The sequence below is a fragment of the Trachemys scripta genome, chromosome 10, assembly GCF_013100865.1.
Source record: "Trachemys scripta elegans isolate TJP31775 chromosome 10, CAS_Tse_1.0, whole genome shotgun sequence".
Classification (NCBI taxonomy): domain Eukaryota; kingdom Metazoa; phylum Chordata; order Testudines; family Emydidae; genus Trachemys; species Trachemys scripta.
The window spans coordinates 54662481-54684227 of NC_048307.1; the positions used below are offsets into that span (position 1 = coordinate 54662481).

Below are 21747 nucleotides of genomic sequence, written 5' to 3' on the forward strand. Positions count from 1 at the left end.
ATGAGAGCTAAGGAAGCATTGTTCTAAGTCAGCCATAAAAATGTTGGCATACTGTGGGGCCATGCAGGTACCCACAGCAGTGCCGCTGACTTGAAGGTATATATTGTCCCCAAATGTGAAATAGTTGTGGGTGAGGACAAAGACCTGTTAAATTATTCCTAACTCCCAGCTGTAGTCTGCAGTTCATCAACATAGTCATATAATATTTATAAAGTTTTATTATATTGTGTATTAGATATAAAGGTTAAAGGCTTCACCAATCAGTGTCATATATGTAAGTCACCTTTGTCAAAGTCACAGATATCAAAGGTGAGCACAAATCCTAGAAATAAAGATAATCATTTAGTTCCTTTCTCTCTCTCCAGCATTTGAGAGGAGCTGATAAACTTAATGTGCTTTAGTATTGATGTCTCCTTTTCTTGTTAGCTATCAAGAATAAAATCTCTTGAAAGTTTACTTCCTAACAAATAAAAACTAGTAGTTTTTCTTCAGGTAGGACTGAATCCTCTACTGTTTTGTTTCACTTAGGAACTCTCCCTTTATGAAATCAGAATGGCAAGAAATCCTTAGATCAGCTATACAAGAACCTCTTATTTTTCTTAACTAGCTTTGACATTAAATTATACAACAGTCGGCTTACTAACATCTGGGAAGAAGTACACAACATTAAAAATGCCCTTGGTTTTCTAAATATGACTTATGATTTATTTAAATCAGTTGTAGAATCTAAAGAAACAGTAGCAAAATCATTAAGAGGATCTAATGGGGGTGCATAAAAAGCTTAGAAATATTACCAAGAGGACTGAAATTAGTACATGAATTCACTGGGCCAGAACTTTTAGTTCAGTTTTATCTATATTATCTGGAAGGTCCAAAACACATTGTATGGCTTTGCAAAATTACTAGGATTCTCAAGTTTTCAATGTAACATTTTTCCTCAATTCTCATTTTAGCAATTATCCCTAAAACTGTCAGCTCATCACTAAACTCTTGAGGTGTGTCAGCTTAATATTTGCATTAGTAATTTTTGATGAAATAGCATGTAAACTTGAATCATGTGAAATAAATGCTGTTTTCAGAGATGGAATTGTGGTAAAGATTCTAGAGAAGTCTTAAAACCATCAGTAGTTACAGATTTTCAGTTGATTGTACCACCTCCAACAGAGATGAAACGAAAGGCACTGAAAAAAAAATCATATCTTCTGTTCTTTGTTTCCCACAGTTGAATAAGTAGTTTTAAAATCTTCTGTATAATGCTTCCCTCTTTTACACCATTGCTGCTTTTTAGGGGGGCATCATAGGGGAAAAGGTGGTGAAAGTTCATCTTGTAAAGTAAGGTGGTGAGATAAAACTGCAATGATGGCAGGAAGGGGAGAGGAAGGAACAAGAAAAGCAATATTAAAACTTTCAGTGGGCTATGCTGAGCTAATTCCAAGAAATCAACAGCATTACAGGACATTACATATTCAATATCAGTTTTCATTTTGCTGAATTAAACCAATAGAATTTCAAAAAGGGGGTGGGGGAAGAGCAAAGGGACTGACATAAAATTAAGAAAGTCGTGCCTCCAGATTTCCCATGTGGTGCTAGTGTCAGGCATCTTCCCCAGGAGCATTTGATGTGACCAATTGCAAGTAGTCCATTCTTTCATATCCCTTTTAATTCCTTCATTCTGCAGTTCTGTAGGCTAAACTCTGCTCTCCCATCTGTGAGGCAGGTCCATGTAGAGATAGCAACGTGTGATTTGAGAGCTAGATTGTGGCTGTGAGAGCAGAATTTTACTATTATTGAAGACTAGGATAAGATCCTATCTGCTGGATTTTGGAAGTTAGTTAAAACACCAGAAACTGACACATAGTCCAACAGTGCTTCAGAAGGCTAATTTCTTGCTATATTTTACAACTTGAAACTAAAACGGACAGACCAAAAAAAATACTTAAGTATGTTCTTCAGATATACTGTGCACTTTTCAGGAATGGGAGATACCATCATGGGCAGGGACATTGAAGAGAACTGGTTTTATCTATCAAAAACATAATTGTCCCCTGATCAAATGTTGTCCCCCTTTTCATATCATTCTTCTCTGGCTTTCCTTCATTTAACAAATCAAGCTTGATGCTCTCATCCTTTCTTTAGTTCTCTGCATAATGTTGCCCCAGTTTGTGTATCTGCTGATGTTTCTTTTCCCATTGTTCCCCTTACACTCTTGCTATTCATGCCATTCTCATTGTTTCCTTCATTTCTTATAATGTTGCCCATAATGTTAGGAACTGTGTGCTAGGATATCTGTTTTCTGTTAACTAATTCCTGAAAAGGCCCACAAACACTAACCCATGACATCTCATCTCAATTAAAAAATAAAATAAAAATTACCGTATATACTTGTTCATAAGCAGAATTTTTTTTAGTAAAAAAGGGAAGCACCAGAGAAGGGGGTCGGCTTATGAACGGGTATAGAAAGGGAGAGGTGGGACACAGCCCCTCCCCTCAACAGAAGGAGCAAGGGGAGGCAGCACAGCCAGCAGAGACAGAAGGGAAGAGGCGGGGTCAGAGTCTCTCCACTTCTGGCCACGCTGCTCTCTCCCCCCAGCCTCCAAAGCAGCTGTAGCTCCGGGGCTGGCAGGCTGCGACCACGCCGCCCAGCCTGCTGGAATATGCTGCGGTCTGGCCCACCGGAGCAGGCTGCAGCTGCGCTGCCCAGCCTGCCGGAGCAGGTCCAGCCAGGTCAGAGACATCCTCGCCTGACCCTCCCCAGATAAGATGGGAAGGGATGAAATGGGGAGAGTGTGGGGGTCCTGGGCTAGGGGTGGGGTCATGTGGGAGGTGGTCACAGGGGTTACTCCCCTGACTCCCAGCTTCTCCTGCCAAAAAAATTTCCCCACTAGTTGCTGTCCCGGCCTGTCAGGGTAAGCAGCTGGTGTGCCAGGACACTGTTTACTTAGGTTTACCTCAGTGCCTGCGGACGCTCGAGGTAAACAAACCATCTCGGACCACCAGCGGCTTATCCTGATGGCCCGGGAGCCAAAGTTTGCTGACCCCTGAATTAGAAGGTTGGCTTATGAATGGGTTATAAAAATTTTCCGTTTTTACTTATCTATCTTGGGAGGGTTGGTTTATAAACGAACTGGCTTATGATCAAGTATATATAGTAAGTAATCTCCATTTGATGTATTTAGGTTCCTACTCAGATAGGAATGGAATAGTATATCTCCCAAGACGTCAGATCCTCACAACATCCCTGTGAGATGGACAAGTATATTTCTATTTTAAAAATGGGACGCTGAGGCAGAGTAGGTTCTTGCTCAACATCATACAGGAAGTTTGTGGCAAAACTAAATGCAGAACTTGTGAACTGTAGTCCAGTGTTTTAAGCATAAGGCTGTTCTCTCTCCTAGTGCCTTTCTGTCTGATCATTTACTATCTTAGGCTGGGTCTACACTACCCGCCTGAATCGGCGGGTAGAAATCGACCTCTCGGGGATTGATTTATCGCGTCCCATCGGGACGCGACAATCGATCCCCGAATCGACGCTCTTACTCCACCAGCGGAGGTGGGAGTAAGCGCCGTCGACGGGAAGCCGCAGAGGTCGATTTTGCCGCCGTCCCTACAGCGGGGTAAGTCGGCTGCGATACGTCGAATTCAGTTACGCTATTCGCGTAGCTGAATTTGCGTCTCTTAAATCAACCCCCCACCCCCCGTAGTGTAGATGTAGCCTTACTCTTCTAGGATAGACTGTTCTTTATTTGTCATTTGAGTGTCTAGTGCATTGTCAGTACTTAAATGCTGTTTTCGGAGGGGGTGGGTGGGAATTGAGAGAACATGGCAGTATTATTAAACATTTTAAAATGTCTTGTCCACAGCTCTTCTCATCTAACACCCTATATCCAAGACAAGAGGTTCTGGCTCACCAGGAGTCCATATTAGCTATTGAGGCAAGGCTGAGGATGGAAGGAGTTGAATTTAAGGAAGAGTGGCAAGATGAAGATTTTCCAAGGTGAGAGATGGTTTCTTTTTATTTATAAAACTTTTCCAATAATCTGTTAAACTGAAATCGCTCCTCTTCAGAAACAAAGGCTATCAACTGCAGTCTACCAGCTAGGCATTCATCCTGTCTCTACAGCATATTTGTGGTTGTATGCTCCTTGGGCAGTATGGGTCACTTGCCCTTATGCCTAATGTTAATATGATCTCTTACTAGCAACATGTTCTTTTAAAACTAATTCTACTAATATAGCATGGCTTAAAGGGTCTCAGAACTTAATGGATGAACTTGCCTTTTAATGAGTAGGGAAGGGTTCTTATTATTAGCAACATGTAAGCAAGGAGGAATATTAGTCTGTGACCTTCCCACATTCATGCAATGAGAACTATACCTTAAAGCTTTAAGGTAACTTTGCATAATTCTGGAGTGCTACATATTTCTATTAATGCTTTCAAAGACTAAAAAGTATCATGTGCTCAAATACATTTGGGTGGCAATTAAGTTGAAAATCAATTCTGGGCTGTCTACACTTTCAAGCATTTTTGAAAATTCATTAAAACACTTCCAAAACACCCCAGAAAATTAAATAAACTGTGCAAGTAGGGAAAAAGACTTAAATATAAATCAGATCAAATTTTGAGCTTGATCCTTGATCTGATGGTACAACTTCAAATTGGAGCTTTCAGGTGTGCTTCAGAATAGGGCAGTCAATTTTCCTGAAATGTGCACTGTGGATAGCTTAAGCTGTTAAGAAGGAAAAATGTATATACTGTTTGTTATAAATTGTCATCTAAAACTTCATCCAACCTTGCTCTTTTTCTTATTGCTTCATAACAGGCTTGGCCCAAGACTTGAAGAAACCTTATGCTTCACTTTAGCCTCCAATTTTGTGTGGCATGTTGTTTTTTAATAATTGTAATTAAACTATTCAGTTAAAAAATATATATTTTATCTTTCTGCCTTTTTGCTTCATCTTAGTGTATAGGTATCTTTTTTTAAGATTGCTTAGATGGAAACTAGGACATAGGGTTTCTCAAGCACCATCTAACTAAATTATTTACCTCTAAGGCCCCTTTGTACTTCATAATAAAATACAAGTTAAGTACTTTTCTGGCCTTGCTTAACTGCTAAAACATAGAACAATCCAGTGCTTGCAATAATAACAGGCAGTAACTGCTGGTTTGGGCGGTGGGGAGGGGGAGAACTGTTTTTTTTGTTTGTTTGGTTGGTTGGTTTTTTTTTTTTAAACATCAATGGGTAAGGCTCACTTGAAAAACTGCAAATCACTGTTCGGCCATGGTAATGCTCTGCTTGGCTGATAGCTTGGTTTAGACCACAAACATGTTTAATCTGATTCTAAACCTACAATGTTTTTATATATATATTAAAAAAAAAGTGTATATGTGTTGGTCTAAAGATGAATATGGGATTTTTCATTAAATACTTTGCAAGTGTTTCCTTCAACAAGTGTCTCTTTGTTTTTCTGGACCAGACCCCTACCAGAGGATGATCATGTTGAAGCAGATATATTAGCTGCAACTGGTCAACAAGGCCAGCATGGTAAGAACCTCTTAAGTATTAGAAAGTCTTGGGTAAGCAGTGTTCAAATCAGTATATTTGTGTTTGAATACCATCAAAGTTTGTAGTACAGACAAAATGGGTTTACCATAATACAGATTGGGCCTAGAAGGTGTTGTCTTCACTTCCGCTGTAAATTCAGAGCTCAGTTAATACCCACTGAAAATGAACTATTCCATTAGATTTTCATGATGGCCAGTCTTAAATTTGTAGAAGCCATATCGGGGGACCAACACAGCTACAGCACCACTGCATATAATGAAAGACTATCATATGTGTACACCATTGGGCACAGTTAAGGGACCATCTACAACCTTAACTAGAAAATTCTGGACTCTCGAGCACTGATTCTTGCAACCTTAAAATTCTATTGATGTATTTTGGGGGAGGTGTTTGGAATATTGTTTGTGAGGTGATGAGCATTAATGAGACTTTTTTGTTCTAAGCACTGGACTGTGGGTTTTTTTGTTTTTTTTTTCCCCCGATTTGTTATAAACATTTCTACATACTTGGTATTCTACAAATTAAGTAACCTGCCTTTTCTTTTACTTCAAACCCATTAGAAGTGAATGGAAACAAAGTTAGGAAGAAACTAATGGCTCCAGATATTAGCTTAACACTGGATCACAGTGAGGAATCGGTGTTGTCTGATGACTTAGATGAGAGTGGAGAGGTCGATTTGGATGATTTAGATACTCCATCTGAGAACAGTAATGAGTTTGAATGGGAAGGTAAGGGTTCATTGCTTCTGTCTGGTATTTAAGTAGATGTTTTCTGATGGTTATGCTCAGGTACACAGTATTTCATGTGGATTAGAGCTAGAAGATTTAAAGAATCAGATGTGCATGATGAGAGCTAGCAGGTTCCAAGAATCAGAAGTTTAGAGATGGAAAGAAAACTATTAAGAATCATTAGACACCTAGTGGAAAACTCGGTCATGAAAAATAGACAGTATGGATTTATAAAGACTGTTGGCCAGAATAGCAAACAAGGGACAAGTTTATTTAGCGTGATTGGATGAAATTAAAATCAATACTTTTTTTAGGCTGAATATCATAAGAATCTATGTGAATGTCATATTAAGTTACAGAATTGTCACTGATGGAGACTTTGTATTTCCAAAACTGGACTGAACAGAACGCTAGAAAATGAACTGTAGGGCACATTTCTGAATTGGTTAGGAGATGGATCATATAATTTTAATATGTTATTTTTCAAAGGAGAGAAATTTAGTTTTAAAGGATGGTAATTACTACTACACTTTCTTTCTTTGAGTATTCAGTTGGCCATGATTTTTTTTATTTTTTTTTTTAAATCAATCGCTAGTTCATATAAGACAAAAAAGGAGCAGCTACTTTTCCCTTTTTGCAATATAAAAAATTGCTGAAAAGATGTAAACTACCATTTAAAAAATATTTGGGCAACATTTGAAAATTGATTAACCTAACACATGATCACTTGGTTCACTAATAAGCAAGACAAATGGTCAATAGCTTTTACAGAATTCAATTAACAGTTTGCTTTTCAGTTTCAGAATAGTGGTCATGGAAGGGGCACGCATACAGCCTCATTGTGCATCATCAGAGAACTCTTCTGATTTTGCATTTAAACTCTTTAAGATAACAATAGGAAATTCATTTCCAGTTGGACTTCTAAAGTTCTATTTAAGTGGATATGGTTGCTCTAAAATTGGGAAGTAAGTCCCTGCTCCCACAGTCTGATTCCTGTAGGTGAACTCTTATGCCTGTACCAAATCTCCATTAATTCAATGGGAATCCACATGGGTGCAGAAATCCACATGTAAGGGTCAGACTGCAGGATTGGGACCTAAATTTAAGTGAATTTTATGTTATTAAAATATGGTTAAATTAAAGGGCATCTTTCAAGAATCCTTCTGTCTGGCATTGGGACTCTTAACAATTTATACAAAGGTTGACAATTATCTGTATTTCATTATTCTCATAATTTCTCTTCTTGCTTTAAGCATGTACCTATTAAAGTGTCAAGGGAAATTTTAAATACATAATTCTTTAACATTGCTAAAAGCTTGTTCCTATTAGATACATCTATTGTACTGTAAGAGATTAATTCATTCTTGCATAAATAGGAATGCTACTGCATTTAAAATAACAGGACAGAGGAGAAAAAAATCCTTTTGCAGGGAAGGTAAGACTAACGTGAACCAGGAAACAATTTTAAGAAAAGCTTGTTTTTTTTTTAAGCATCTTAGATTAAGTTAAATGTGTTGAAAGTGAGAGTAGGAAATATATGGGTGTAAGTGTGTGGTGGGCTGGCCATATTTTATTGCCTTAGGGAATATGGTTTGGTGTTAATGGATAACTTTATAATATGATTCAGGAAATATTCCAGTTAATTTGTTACAAAAAGTTGCTGAAAAGGGTTTCTGTCTTTTCTTTCTTTAATGCTGCTGTCTTCATTTTCCTGGAAGGATAGTTTCCATTAACAGCTTTGTCTTGGAAACAGACAACTAACATGCAGTAGGTTTTTCTCACTTTGGTAAGGTCTGTGTAAATAAAATTCAAAGAATCATGATTTTATTAGAAAAATCTTTTCTGAAGATTGTTCTCTTTAGCGTAAATTTCAATTATTTTGAACATATGTATTAGTTAGCTTTAATTTCTACAAGATTTATTTGCATGTCTGCTTACCAGCTATTATCAATGTATTAAATTATGCTTTACCATGTAAATCTCTGATCAAACAAAACATAATAATTGAAGTTAACCACTTCGTATCTAATTTGGCAGCATTTATGATAACGAATGTTTAAAAGCATATGTACTTTCTCTAAAAGGCCTTCTACATATCCAGAAATTTAAGTGGTCAGACAGCTTCATATAAAATACAGCCAAGAACCCAATATTTATCAGGATACTGTATAGAGAGACATCTAACACAGTATCTTCTAGTGATGGAACTAAGTCAGGTATTTCTGGCTGGTCGTATAGAAAGTTATAATAATCCAAACAGAGTGAAGTGGTTAACTTGCAATCTGATTGGTACTGTCATGTGAAAGATCATCATGCATAATAGGTGTATTTTAATGTTGACAGATGATCTTCCAAAACCAAAAACTACTGAAGTAATGAGAAAAGGATCGCTTCCTGAATACACTGCTGCAGAGGAGAGAGATGATGGGCGACGCTGGCGTATGTTCAGAATTGGAGAACAGGATCACAGGGTGGACATGAAGGCAATTGAACCCTATAAAAAAGTTATCAGCCACGGAGGTAAGGATTAATGACATAGGCTGAGGGTTACCCCCTATAAATTACGACACCCAACAGAGTGGAAGGGGGGACAGATGTAAGTGGTGTAAAGGTGTAAGTATTGAGGAATTTCCAGATCTTCCATGTCATGAGCTGCAGTAGCAAGGCATATGAGTATATTAGGGATGTTGGCTTAAAAGAAAGCTACCCCAGTCTTGATGAAGATAGAATTGTACCTTTTTTAACTAGTGAAAACCAAAATGCTTCAAAAAAAGAGAGGTTAATGTTGAAATAAATTAAAAGAACAGAACGTGTGGAGTATATTTAACTCTTCCAGACTGAACACTTGCTGTAGTGACAGAGCAGTTATCAGCATTTCAATATGTGGATTGCCAATTTAACCAGTTTAAAAAAAAAAAGTTAAATATAGGTTTGGGAGCTATCGCAGCCTTTGTAGGCCCCATAACAGCTTTTATGGTTTTACAATCACTGTCCAGTTTAGTGTCTGTCATCCCCTGTTGTGTATGTAAAAATCCATTCAGAAGGGAAATTGACTACATGCAAATGCTGTAAAATACACAAACTAAACATGCTAATAGAAATTAGAGCATCTTTCATTTATAGTAAACTTTAGCTATCTGAGTAACAGTAAATTTTTAAAAAATCAGACATGCTTTTTTAAAATGGATGGTGTCTTTTTAGCCTTTTTGTGCCTCCATTATTCCATCTGTAAAGCACTTTGAAATAGATGATGAAAAAGCACAAAAGTGCAGTGTTTACTATTGTAGAATTTGATCAGTATAGTCAGACTTCTCCATTACTTTTTACTTTTGTTTTTTACTTTATTGCTATTAATTTTGGTTTTCCCTTTTAGGTTATTATGGTGATGGGTTAAATGCCATTGTTGTGTTTGCTGTTTGCTATATGCCTGAAAGCAGTCAGCCTAACTACAGATATCTAATGGATAATCTATTTAAGTAAGTAGTCTTTTTGCCATTAAGAATTGTCCACAAATGACGTAAATGATCTCCTAGTAGAGTTCCAGCAATGCAAAAAGGGCTACCAGCCTCTTCTGCTTTTTACATGAAATTTTATATTTGGGAAATACCAAAGTAGGCTAAGACATTTAATTCTGTGATTATTTTTTTTCTGTAGCCTTTGAGCCTTTATCAAAATATAAATTCTTTCATTTGCACATTAACTGTCATTCCGTTTTTCATTTGAAAGCTTTTTCCTTACTTGTTATTACAGATATGTTATTGGCACTTTAGAACTGTTAGTAGCAGAGAACTATATGATAGTTTACTTAAATGGTGCTACAACACGGAGAAAAATGCCAAGTTTAGGCTGGCTCAGGAAATGTTACCAGCAAATCGATAGAAGGTAAGATAAATTCTATTACAATGATATGTAGAAATCTCTTTATCACTTTTCTGTCATTATCTATATTTTGTGAAAATTGTTAATTAGCATATTGTGAATTTAAGTCTGCGAGGCTTTGGATAATGCTGAACCCTGCAACAATTGTCCTGTTTCCCACTTGTATGATTTAGGCACTGAAGCTCCAACGCAGAAATACTGCTGGAGAATTTCATTTAATTTCAAATGAAAATGCTTGTCAACGCTGAATTTCCATCAATCGTACAATTGCCTTGTGAAATACTACTGAATAAAGGTTTCACAGTGTACTGTATAGTCTTATTTAAAGTGAGCTTCCTGAATAATCTTGCAGGAAAGTTGTCACACTGTTGAACAGGTCAATGTCAACTGTAAAAGGAAAGACTAGTTAGAATGAAAAGGTACTTGTAACCTCTTGCATAGCTGTAGTAAAAGGCAGCAAAAAATGCTTCTTTCCAGCTGAACTCTTCCCATGAGTGTGTACAGTAAAAGTCTAAGCAGACCCCATTTGCTGAGCTTACAGTTAGGTTACATTTATCCTGTGGGGATTGCACAAATTGGCGGGGGGGAGTTTTATACACCAAATCTGGAATTGAAATTTCTTATTGGCTGAAGAGTCTACTTATCTGACAAGTGGATACGCAACTCTGCAACGTTAGATGGGGTATAAGATGCCAAAATATCGAAGAAGCTGCTGTTAGCAGTCCATTTTCCCCCAAAAAACACATTGGTGTTGGTATCGCATATCATCATTAAAGCAGCCCTTTTCCACTTTCCTCTCCTTATTGCCCTTTATCTCATTAATTATACAGATACCCATTTCCCAAGTGAACCTCACTCTTTCCTCTCTTAGAGAAAGGTTGTTAAAACGTGTGGAAGCATGAGTTAGCTATATTGGTCCTTGAGACATACCACTAACATTTGTTCAAAAACTTCTTCACTGGCTAACTTTTTCTTAGTTCTTTCTCATCACAATCTGATACTCCAACTGTCTATTCATGACAAATTCAACATAACATGGTTTTGCTAGTTTTTATTCAACTTTGGTAGACAAGAAGATGACAACAGAGTGTCTGTTCACTAAGAGTTTACTCATTAGATTACATATGACAGAGAAGTGGCAATTATACAATAACTGAACACTTGTACTTTTTTATATTAAATATGCATTGCTTTTTTTGACTCATTTTGTTCCTTAACACTGGTGTTCAATACTTGAATTCTTTAGGTTAAGGAAAAACCTGAAATCGTTAATAATAGTTCATCCTTCTTGGTTTATCAGAACACTTCTGGCCATCACAAAACCTTTTATTAGGTAATATTCTGGAAATTACTTCATTTAAAGAAAGTACAAATGTATTAGTACTTAAATTTCAGCAAGTAATACTTAATATTTAAAGATGTACTCAACATTTTAGTAATTGTTCTTTACATTTGTTCTTCCACAGCTCAAAATTCAGCCAAAAAATTAGATATGTCTTTACCCTGGCAGAGCTAGCTGAACTCATCCCCATGGAATATGTTGGCATACCAGAATGCATAAAACAGTACGTTTTTTTTTTTTTTTTATTCAAACATGCAAAGGCGTGGCGTGCTTGGTATAGAGCACAAATGTGAAAACTTATTAAATTGTGTTATGTTGATTTTCAACATGTCTATAAATTGGCATTAATCTAGGAGAGTAGGACCCTTGCTGTCAAGAGACAGTCTCTCTCTGTGCTAGAGTTGTGATGGTGTTAAATTTCTACTTTGCATGCAGCAACATAATGGTACCCAGAGCATGGCAATGAAATAATTCTTAGCTCTATGGTTTATATAATTGCTACATTATACTGAGTATGAACTAGTCTTGCGGAATCATAAAATCATAATGCACAAAAGACCTCTATGAAACTCTTCTTTTTCTTTGGTATTTAAATTGACTTGCTATTGTGAGAAATGCTGGTCTTGCAGGTGCTTACATTATAAGCCCCTTTTATGTAGTACTCCGCCAAAGCATTTGAGGTGTTGCACAGCAGAATAAAAGCAAAACAGTATAAGCAATCAAATATATAAAAAACAAATAAGGAATCCATTTGACAGTGAGAGGGGAGATGGAAAAGACTATAAACATAAGCCTTACAATAGTGATTCCAAAAAATCCTTGGAAGGACGGGCAGCTTTAAGGCCTTTTATGAAGTGGAGATCAATGAAATAAGAGCTGTCAAAGGGGTGCTTTCCAAACCAATTGGCCCACCACAGGAAAAACACATCTGCCTGCCAGCTTGAGGTATGATGGTGGAATGTTTTAGCACCAGGCTTTGTGTGGGTACTCAATAGCACAATGCTCACAAAGTAGCATCCAGAGCAACAGTTAAGGATCCTAAGAGCCTATGGTGACAATTTGAAGTTGAACTTCTACTTCATAGGCAATTGGCCTAAAGAATCTAGGGTGGTAAGGGTATGCCTTTGCTTTTAGCTCACTCAAAATGTAATGGCAATGTTGCTTATTACTTGGAACTGAAAGTCACATAAGGAAGGTATTAGAATAATCACACCTCCTGGTCACAAGTCATGTGTTGCTGTTGAAAGGCTGACACAGGTGATGTCTACACTACAGCCGGATCCACGCTCTGGCGATCAATGTACCGGGGGTTGATTTAGCGGGTCTAGTGAAGACCCGCCAAATCAATTGCAGATTGCTCTCTGGTCAACCCCAGTACTCCACCCCGACAAGAAGAGTAAGGTCTCGCGACATAGCCAAGGATGAATGTCTAGCTGGTACAAATTGCAAAACTGAACATTTTGTAACACATGCAGAATGTGGCTTTCTGTGGAAAAGGCACAAAATTAACATAAACTTGTAAATCTGAACAAATTCCCTTCAAAAGCACAGGATTTGAAGGAGGACGCTTCTGTAGCTAGAGATTATTTACGAAATGAACAGACTTATGTCCTCCTAAGGTTTACAAGACAGCCTTGATCATTATTGCAGCTGGTTGCATCAAGCACTGATCTTCCGCAGAGACCAAGCTTGCTGGTCCACAAGGCAAGGTATATACCAGAACATTTTGCCATACTTCTATGTTGGAGAATATGACACTTTGAGCTGTACTTCAAAATTAGGTCATAAGGTCTCTGGATTTTGAGGTTGATCAGAATGGACTAAATACTGTACATTACTACTGTTACCACACAGCAACTAAATCTCTACTAGTTCTGCATTTTATTTAAAACTAGTATATATTCGTGATTTTATTCTCTAAATAACTATGCTAGTTTCAAGACTTGATATTGTGTTTCCATGAAGAACATTTAACACTTGTTGTTTTGAGTTTGGTTGGCCTTCATATCTTGTACTTACTGAAATCAAACTTTTCCCCACTAAGGTATGAAGAAGAAAAGTTTAGAAAGAAACACAAAAGGTATATATGCACACCTTACTTAGGGATGCATCTAGACAAGACCACTTGCACTGCACAAACTAACTCTTTCCCGATTGGTTGGCTTGCAGACACGAACAAGCATTTGTAAATATAAACACGCACTAATGACTAAGCTTGAGTTTTGAAGTAGTTACGGTAAATAACTTGTAAGAGAGCTCCACATAGAAGTGTAAACCATGGATGGATTTGTAATCTGTCAATATTTTGTCACTTCAGAGTTGCTTTTATTAAGGGGATGTATTGACTTTGAGCTGCATCTTCAAAAAGGCAAAAAGTCGTATGATATTTGAACCTGCTTCAACAAACTAAATTTGTTATTAAGAATAGGTAACTGTTTGTTTGAATGCTTAGTTAATTTCTAGATGCCAAACTGCTACAATTGTAGAAGTTACTTGCAAAACAACTTCTTACAAATTTCAGGATTATAATTTCTATCTTGCTTTATTCAGTATTCACTAATTTCAATTATTTTCAAGATGTCTAACTTGCACAGGCCCTAAATTAGTTTATATTTTTACTCAGTGCTGTTTGTATTTGCAGTGCCTAGATTCCGTGCTAATTAATAATATTGGATTTTCTATATGCTGAAACTTAAGTGGCCTGCTAACAATTCAAGCAATTCTTGCATCTGATAAAAATACTTAAAACAAATGAGTAATCACGATTCAGTATGTCTACCAATAACCTCACTAAAACACTCTGCTTCTAACTTTAAACTTTTATTCTGAGCGCTCCTGCTGCTATGTGCATAACAATAAACTGTTTAGGGACAAGTCACTTTCTGTAAACATGTCGTAAGTAGGAAGATGGAAAAGAGAAAAGGTATTAAGAACTAAATCTGTCAGAAATAACTTTTCCCTATGGATTTTACTAGGTTTCATAAAAAAACAAAGCAAAAAGCTAGTGGAAAAGCATAAAACTGTCAGTCTGTATGAAAAACTGTAAACTTTAATTCTGCAATATTATAGCTGAGATTATAAAGGTACCAACTACAGAAAATTCAGTTACAGTTCTCACAGCAACTCTAACTTGCTTCACCTTGTTAATGTCTGGTATTTTGACTGTCTATAGACCCAGTTCTACTCCACGGGAAGGGTTGCCATGGACTGCAGTGGGTATAGAATTGAGCCCTTAAAAGGGATATCCACTCTAAATTTCAGGTCTCAGGTTCAACATACTGAGTCCCTCCCCTCAATATTCCACCTACAATCACTTTTTTCCAAATGTTTCTTTTACGTTGCTGTGTGAAAATCTGATTATAAATGGAGTAAAAATGGAACTAACTAGATAGTGTTTACTTTGTGTATTTGACAACGGAAATGCTTTTCCTCCCATAGTATATTATAATAATGGTAGTTAACTGCAATAACAGTAATTAAAAATTCTTCAGATATCATTGTGGATTCTTTTGGTTTAAAGTTGCCAGTATCCTGTTACACTTGATGTACATCATTTCCTTTGGGAATTACTTAACTCGCTTTTAAAAGAAACAATCAGAGATCACATAAATACATGCTCTACTCTGCTACTGGATTGAGAAGTGTTGCAGAGTAACATACTGTGCAAGTAAAGAGCAACCCTTTCAGATACAGCTGTGCAGTTTCTAAGCCCTATTCCTTCAGATTTCGGTGTTTTATGTACTATCTGAAACAGCCAAATCAAAGTCGTCCTCTCCCCCACCGTCCCCCCCAAAAAATCCCTTTTGGTGCAGAATATTCAGCCCAAACAATAACATATTAAATGCATGAAAATATGGCCGCCTCAGCTATTGCGGGTATTACTACCATAGTATTGGAGCTGTGGATCCTTTTTTACTGCATTCACCAAAGACTAGATCAACATCCGAGAACAGTCTTAGCCAATTAAACCATTTATTTGAAGCAAAAGCCAAAGAGCAAATGGCCAAGGGAGAGAGGACTCCTTTTTCCCCCCTCTCATCAGATTATGCTGTATGCAGTAAGCATGTACAGTAAAAGCCCTCGTGAAAAAGTAATTGCTTTAAGTAAAATTTAAAGCCGTTGAGCCATTAGATTAAGCCAGAAGAGTTATTCGATGACAAAAGTACAGTCGTCTTAAATGAAGTCACTGGGTGTTTTAGGCAATGCATTATGTTCACCATGTCCTTTGTTGGTTTATTTTAGAATGCAGTTTAGTATATGTAAATGAACTTTGGAGAGGTGCTTTTTTTGGAAACTTCCATTGCAACAATGTCTTTGGTACTATGTAGCTCAGGTATTGGCAACCTTTGGCATGCGGCCCGTGAGGGAAAACCCCTGGCGGGCTGAAACAGTTTGTTTACCTGCAGCGTCTGCAGGTTCGGCGGATCGCTGCTCCCAATGACTGCAGTTTGCTGCTCCAGGCCAATGGGGACTGCGGGAAGTGGCGCAGGCCGAGGGATGTGCTGGCCGCCCTTCATGCAGCCCCCATTGGCCTGGGAGGGCGAACTGCGGCCATTGGGAGCCGCGACCAGCCCAACATGCCAGCGCTTACCCTGACGGGCCGCGTGCCAAAGGTTGTCAATCCCTGATGTAGCTAGAAGTGTGCAGAGATGAAAAATACAAATCTCTCAGAAGTGTTAGGTGACCATCTTTCTGCACACACATATTAATTTGAGTATTTGAAACACAAAGTTGGCTATAACCTATTCCAGGTTGGTCATTTGTCAACATCCTGATAAATTTTGCCTGGTTAACAATTTGAGTCCCAGAATTGGCTACATGCCAGGGTACTACAGATTGGATTGCAGTCCTGCAAAAAAATAACTTGATGTACAGAAGTGGTCTCACTGAAGAATTGACTGCTGATATGTAAAGTTAAGCATGTAAGTGTCTGCAGTATTTGGGTCTAGAATTCTGAATCCATTGGTAGCTTCCTCTAAAACGACTAGCCAGGAATGTTGGTAAAATGCACTCATAAATACTGTCACAAACCCAAATATTTTTCCCTTCCAATTTAGTTTTTGGATATATCTGATCATAGTATGTGACTTTAATTCTGCCTGTCATAACTGTAATGGAAGCATTTAGTGCTTACATGGCACTTTTAATCCATAAAGCTCAAAGGAAAGCTTTGTCTGGGCTTGAAAAACTTATTAGGTATTTACTAGCCAGAGAACTAAGTGAACTAGGCTTAGGTAGCAGGAAAGATGAATGCCCACACACACCAGACATGTCAGTGGACAATGGCCTGGTGAGAAGCCAGTAACTCTGCCCCAGTTGTTGGAAACGGACAGGGCACTGGGATTCATAAGCAAGGACAGCACCTTGTTCTCTTTTGTGGGTCTCTGGCTGATGGATTTAAAAACTGTTGTCCCTTTCTAGCTGCTTGGAAGGAGCTTTTTCTCATCCTCCAACTTCAGAGCCTCTTGGCTGATGGAGAGTAAGAAGGGTGTTTGCTACTCTACTCCTTTACCAAGCCTTTTTTAGTCCCTTTCCTGTAAGTACTTTCACTGTTCATATCTTTCCCTAGCTGCAACATAGTGAAACTGGCAGTGTTCTTGTTAGTTTCACAACTGCTATTCAGAATCCTGTAGGCAGAAAACTTACCTGAGTCTTGTTAACCTCATTCCACTTTTTGGGAATGTCATGAGAAACAGTGGACTGAAGCTGGCTGCACATTCAGCAGGACAGCACATGTCAGTTCACACTTCAGAGGTTCTCCTAGCAGCCATAAGAGCCAGAAACTTCACTAAAAGAAAACTTAAATTTATGCAGAAATTGTTGATGTAGATTCCTTCACTCACCAGTTGATTAAGCAAGAGGATGCATAGTAGGCCTAGAGTCTTCCTCCCATGGAGGAAAAAAAACCAAACAAACCCCAACACCATAACCAATCATTATCCTCATCTTGCAGAGGGAAAGCTAAGAGGAATGGAGATTAAATGACTTCCCCAAAGAGTCGGTGCTCAGAGCCAGAAATAGAATCCAGGTCTACACAGTACCATGTTCAGTGCACTAGACCACACTGCGTACTAGCTGAATAGCGCACATGTTTACCCGAGTGCCTCTAAAGTGCTGTCTGATATCCTGCATACACACAGACTAAATACAAAGAATGCATTCCATATTTTTAATAAATCTAACTATATATAGTAACTAATTGAATACAACTTATTTCAAAATAGCAGGGATCAATACAATGCACGTTATTTGTACTAATTGTTTAGAAAACAATTCTGTGAAACTTTAAAAATGTAGTAAAGGAAACCGTGTTGGCACAACCACACTGTTCTTTCAGCTTAATATTTAATAAAGCTGTTCTTAAAAAAAAAAAAAAAAAAAAGACCTCACTAGACCCATAGTTTATGGTTTTGATAAGCTCATGATCTCCAATATAAACTGCATTCTGGTCTTAAAACTGTCTTTCATTTTACTGCATGTCTTAGAGGCTTACATCCTAGTCACTTTATTAATAAATGAACATGCAACATGGCCAAATTTGATATTTCATTTTCCTAATACTTTTCTTCCAAATACCATATCTGTTGTTGCTTGAAAACACTTCTTGATCCGTTTTTAAAATCTAATTTTAGGGACAATAACAAGGTGGATCTTTACCATTTTGCTGTAACTGAACCTACTTCACTGTTTTTTTAACAGTTGAATATTTACTAAAAATCTTTTCTATATAAAAACTTCAATTCTCCTATTAAGATCAGCTTTTTTGCCTAATATAGAAAGTAAGACTACTGAAATTGTAATTTATATTCTAACTTTTTTTTTATTAAACAGAATTGACCAAGAGCTTGATGGGGAAACAAGAACAGAAAAGTGAACAGTAAGTTTGGAGTCCAGACAAGATGGAAGACTCTGCAGGTGGAATGATCTGGGGTTTTTTGTTTTTTTGCGTTTACAATGCATTCATTAGCCTTTATTATGTAACCTGTTATAAAAGGTGCCTTGATATATCTCTGGACTTATACACAAGGGACTGTTCTGTACAGTATTGGTTTGCAAATTTGGGTTTAATTCTTGACTTTAATAGCTACTTTACCATGTAATCATTTTATATTGTTAAATGTCAAAGAACCATATGTTTATAGGAGGCATTCTTGCAATTCTCTGAATGATGCATGTTCTTCAGTAAAATATTTATATACCTAAATGTTAAAGGAAAGAGATAATATATTTTTATGACTCTTTGAGCAATATTTTATAATGTTTGCCTGCAGAATGAATTCTTTTGCAAGTAGACAAGGCCATAAATGAGTGCTGTCATTGTTTTGTAAAGTGCATGATGAATGTTTTTTGCTGTAAATAGCTAATACATTTCCTGAATGATTTAGAAACCCAACGATTTTTAGATGCCGATGTTCACTTAGTGCAGTTGTCTCATGAATGTGAAGATAATCATTTTTGTTCCTGTGTCTAATACAAGTAGAACTCACTTACACTGCCAAAATGATCTTGAGCTTTGGTTTGTCTTTGGTTTTCTTCAAAATACAGATTTGTAGCTCTGTGAATTTCAGCTTATTGGCTACCACCTTTTAGCCTAGTTAAGGCATATTGGGGACTAAATAGTTCAAATGACTAATAGCATAATGAGCTTTTCACCATTAGGTCACTAGTTTAAATTCTGCTCAGGTGTTTAGTAGATAAAAGCTGTCTAGTCAGTGATCAGTGTGAAATGAGCTCAGTCCTGTTACTCTTGGATGAGTGTCAGTTGGCACTAACTGAAACTCTGTTCAGTCTCAGCAGACACACAGAGAATTGCATGGGCATGGAGCTGAACTGTCCTTTCAACCATAAGTTATCCATTCAGGTCAAGATTGAAGTACCCTGGAGAGGAGGTGTGGAAAATCTTGCACTGCCTTTACTTTGTAGATGGAGATCTTCCATTTCCAGTGCTATCTGGCACTTCTCATAAGCACTAAATTCACTTTAAAGAATGTAATGAGTCTGTTTTGTTTTTGTTTTTTGCTGTGGTTATTCAAGATGTATCCACAAGTTTTCACTTGGTGTTCTTGGGCACATAAATTGACTTTCGTAGGTTCTGTTAGCATAGCTAAATTATACTATGTTCTGGGTGAATCATGTAATGAAAATGTCAGTCATGCCTATTTTGCCTATTGGTGTGTGCAAATAAATCCACTCAGAAGTTAAACATTTAAGTGACATTGAAACAAGCATTAAATATTTTCACTTCTGTTTTTACTGCAGTGCTCACTACTTTTGTCTTAATCATAAAATCAGAAATCCCCATCTGATATTATTCCACACTTCTAAACAATATATTCTTGGAAATAGTAGTAGTATCGCAGTTCTTACACACAATCAAAATAAATCCGGTATACTTACAAAAGTAAGGTAGGTTTCAATTGGATGGTTATTCATCAGTTAAGTATAACACTCATAGGCTAATCATACAACCAGGACTTATTAACCTTTGGATCATTGCAGACTCCTCGCTGTCTCTAAGCAACTATGCATAGGTGCAATACTAGCTAATTCTGATGCCAGGTCAGGCCAGTAGTCTGCATCTGAACTTAACAAAGATCTGGTTAACACACATGCTTCAGGGGAATCCGTCTCAAGGCCTACATATTTTGGTTAGGTCAGCATCTGTCTCCATCAGCAGTTTATGCAGATTAATATGCTGTCTTTTGCCTAAATAGGCAACCTTATTTTGAAGTTTCCCTGTATGCATTTTTGTAAGGCTTCTATTTTGGTCTGAAAGCAAAGAACCTATATGAAGATACTTTCTTTCGGAGCTAGGGCCTGATGGACAACCTTGAGCAAGTCACTTCATCGCCTTATACCTCCATTTCCCCACTGGTAAAATGGATATAATGATACTCACCATTTTTTGTAAAGCATTTTGAGATCTACAAATGAAAACTGCTACATAAGTGCTAGGTGTTATCACTTCCACTCCTTGTTCTATATATCAAGTTATATCAACTCCAGCTTATTGGCTGAAACCTTCCCTAGCCTGGCAAATAAAATTCCAAGACTGACCAAGTGCAAGGTGTGTGCATGCATGCAAATCTGGAAATCTTTTATTTCATTTTTCGGGCCTTAAAGCTTAATAGATTTAGGTCTCTAAAAGCCTGTAGAATAAGAAGGGGTCACCATCACCCTTCAAATTTTTTCTTCAGATAAAGGTGACTTCTACCAAAAGCAGTTCCCCTAGAAGTAGGGTCTGACAGTTGACTTGCATTGATATAGTGTGACAGTTAAATCAATCTCTCAGATTATTGAAAGATGTCAATTGTTGTATGTAGTGGAGAACCCAATAGCTAAAGATGTTTCAAATGGAAAAACATTGGTAGAATTTCGACTGGCTATATACATTCCTTCTCCATCTTCCTCATTGCTTCCTTTAACCTTGCTTCTCCTTTCCTTTTACCTCCTACAAAAGTTGCAAGCCAAGAATCTTAAACAGCAGTTCAAACAGTTCATATGTTGTGTAGAAAACCTAGTTTATACTGTATTTTGTACTTGACCAAATGTTCAATAATTTTAAAGGCGACTTCCAAAGGGTGGGAAGGTTTGTACCTTTCTGCTGCTTTATTGTATAATTAAAGGGAGTCTGAGTCTTTTTTTCCTGCTTGTTTTTTTCACATTTAAAAAAATCAAGTTTTGTCTATGCTGTTTTTCTGACGATTCTCTAAACTGGAGCATTAATTGGTTTATGATAGCAGAGATGCAAAGGAAGTAAAACATGATTAGGTGTTGAAAAACGAGTTCTATGCAATCCATATAAAATTTTCTCCTCAATTGAACTCGAGTGCCTTTTGTTAAGGCTCAGACCTCCCTCACCCCAACACACTAAGGATTTAGCATTCCCAATCTGGGACTTCTCTGAGAATCCCAGCAAAAAACGGGAAGCAAAAACTAGATACAGATATTTTTAAAATATGCTGCTTGTTAAATATGCTTCATGCACCAGGCACTAGTGAAGGATAATAAACACGCTTCTCTGAAGGCTACATTTTAGACTTCAATTATAGCTGCATGAGGTACTTAACAAGGTTGAATTTTCAACTTCAGCTCTGCATTACCTGACAAATGAGTCCTTGATTCTCAGTCTTAATGTTGCATTAATATTTATTGTAAAATGTATACACATACTGATCCATAGTCACTTGCTATCTCTCTAGAAGTTTGTGTATGAATAGGATTATGAAAATGAA

At 37.3% G+C, this 21747-nt stretch overlaps 1 protein-coding gene across 7 annotated transcripts in view; it reads left to right on the forward strand.

Moving 5' to 3' along the window:
* The window catches only part of BNIP2 (BCL2 interacting protein 2), a 31777-nt gene extending 10623 nt beyond the window's left edge, over positions 1-21154 (forward strand). For 3 of the 7 annotated variants that reach the window (XM_034783211.1, XM_034783210.1, XM_034783217.1), the window contains exons 2-11: positions 3861-3994; positions 5475-5542; positions 6124-6291; positions 8635-8811; positions 9665-9767; positions 10042-10173; positions 11417-11503; positions 11637-11735; positions 13557-13592; positions 18344-21154. In XM_034783211.1, coding sequence (XP_034639102.1) covers positions 3945-3994; positions 5475-5542; positions 6124-6291; positions 8635-8811; positions 9665-9767; positions 10042-10173; positions 11417-11503; positions 11637-11735; positions 13557-13592; positions 18344-18386 — 963 coding nt within the window. In that variant the 5' untranslated portion in view covers positions 3861-3944 and the 3' untranslated portion in view covers positions 18387-21154. The remainder of the gene's footprint in view (positions 1-3860; positions 3995-5474; positions 5543-6123; positions 6292-8634; positions 8812-9664; positions 9768-10041; positions 10174-11416; positions 11504-11636; positions 11736-13556; positions 13593-18343) is intronic. The other 4 variants (XM_034783212.1, XM_034783213.1, XM_034783215.1 and 1 more) reach the window with 4 other exon arrangements.
* The last annotated feature ends 593 nt before the right edge of the window (positions 21155-21747 follow it).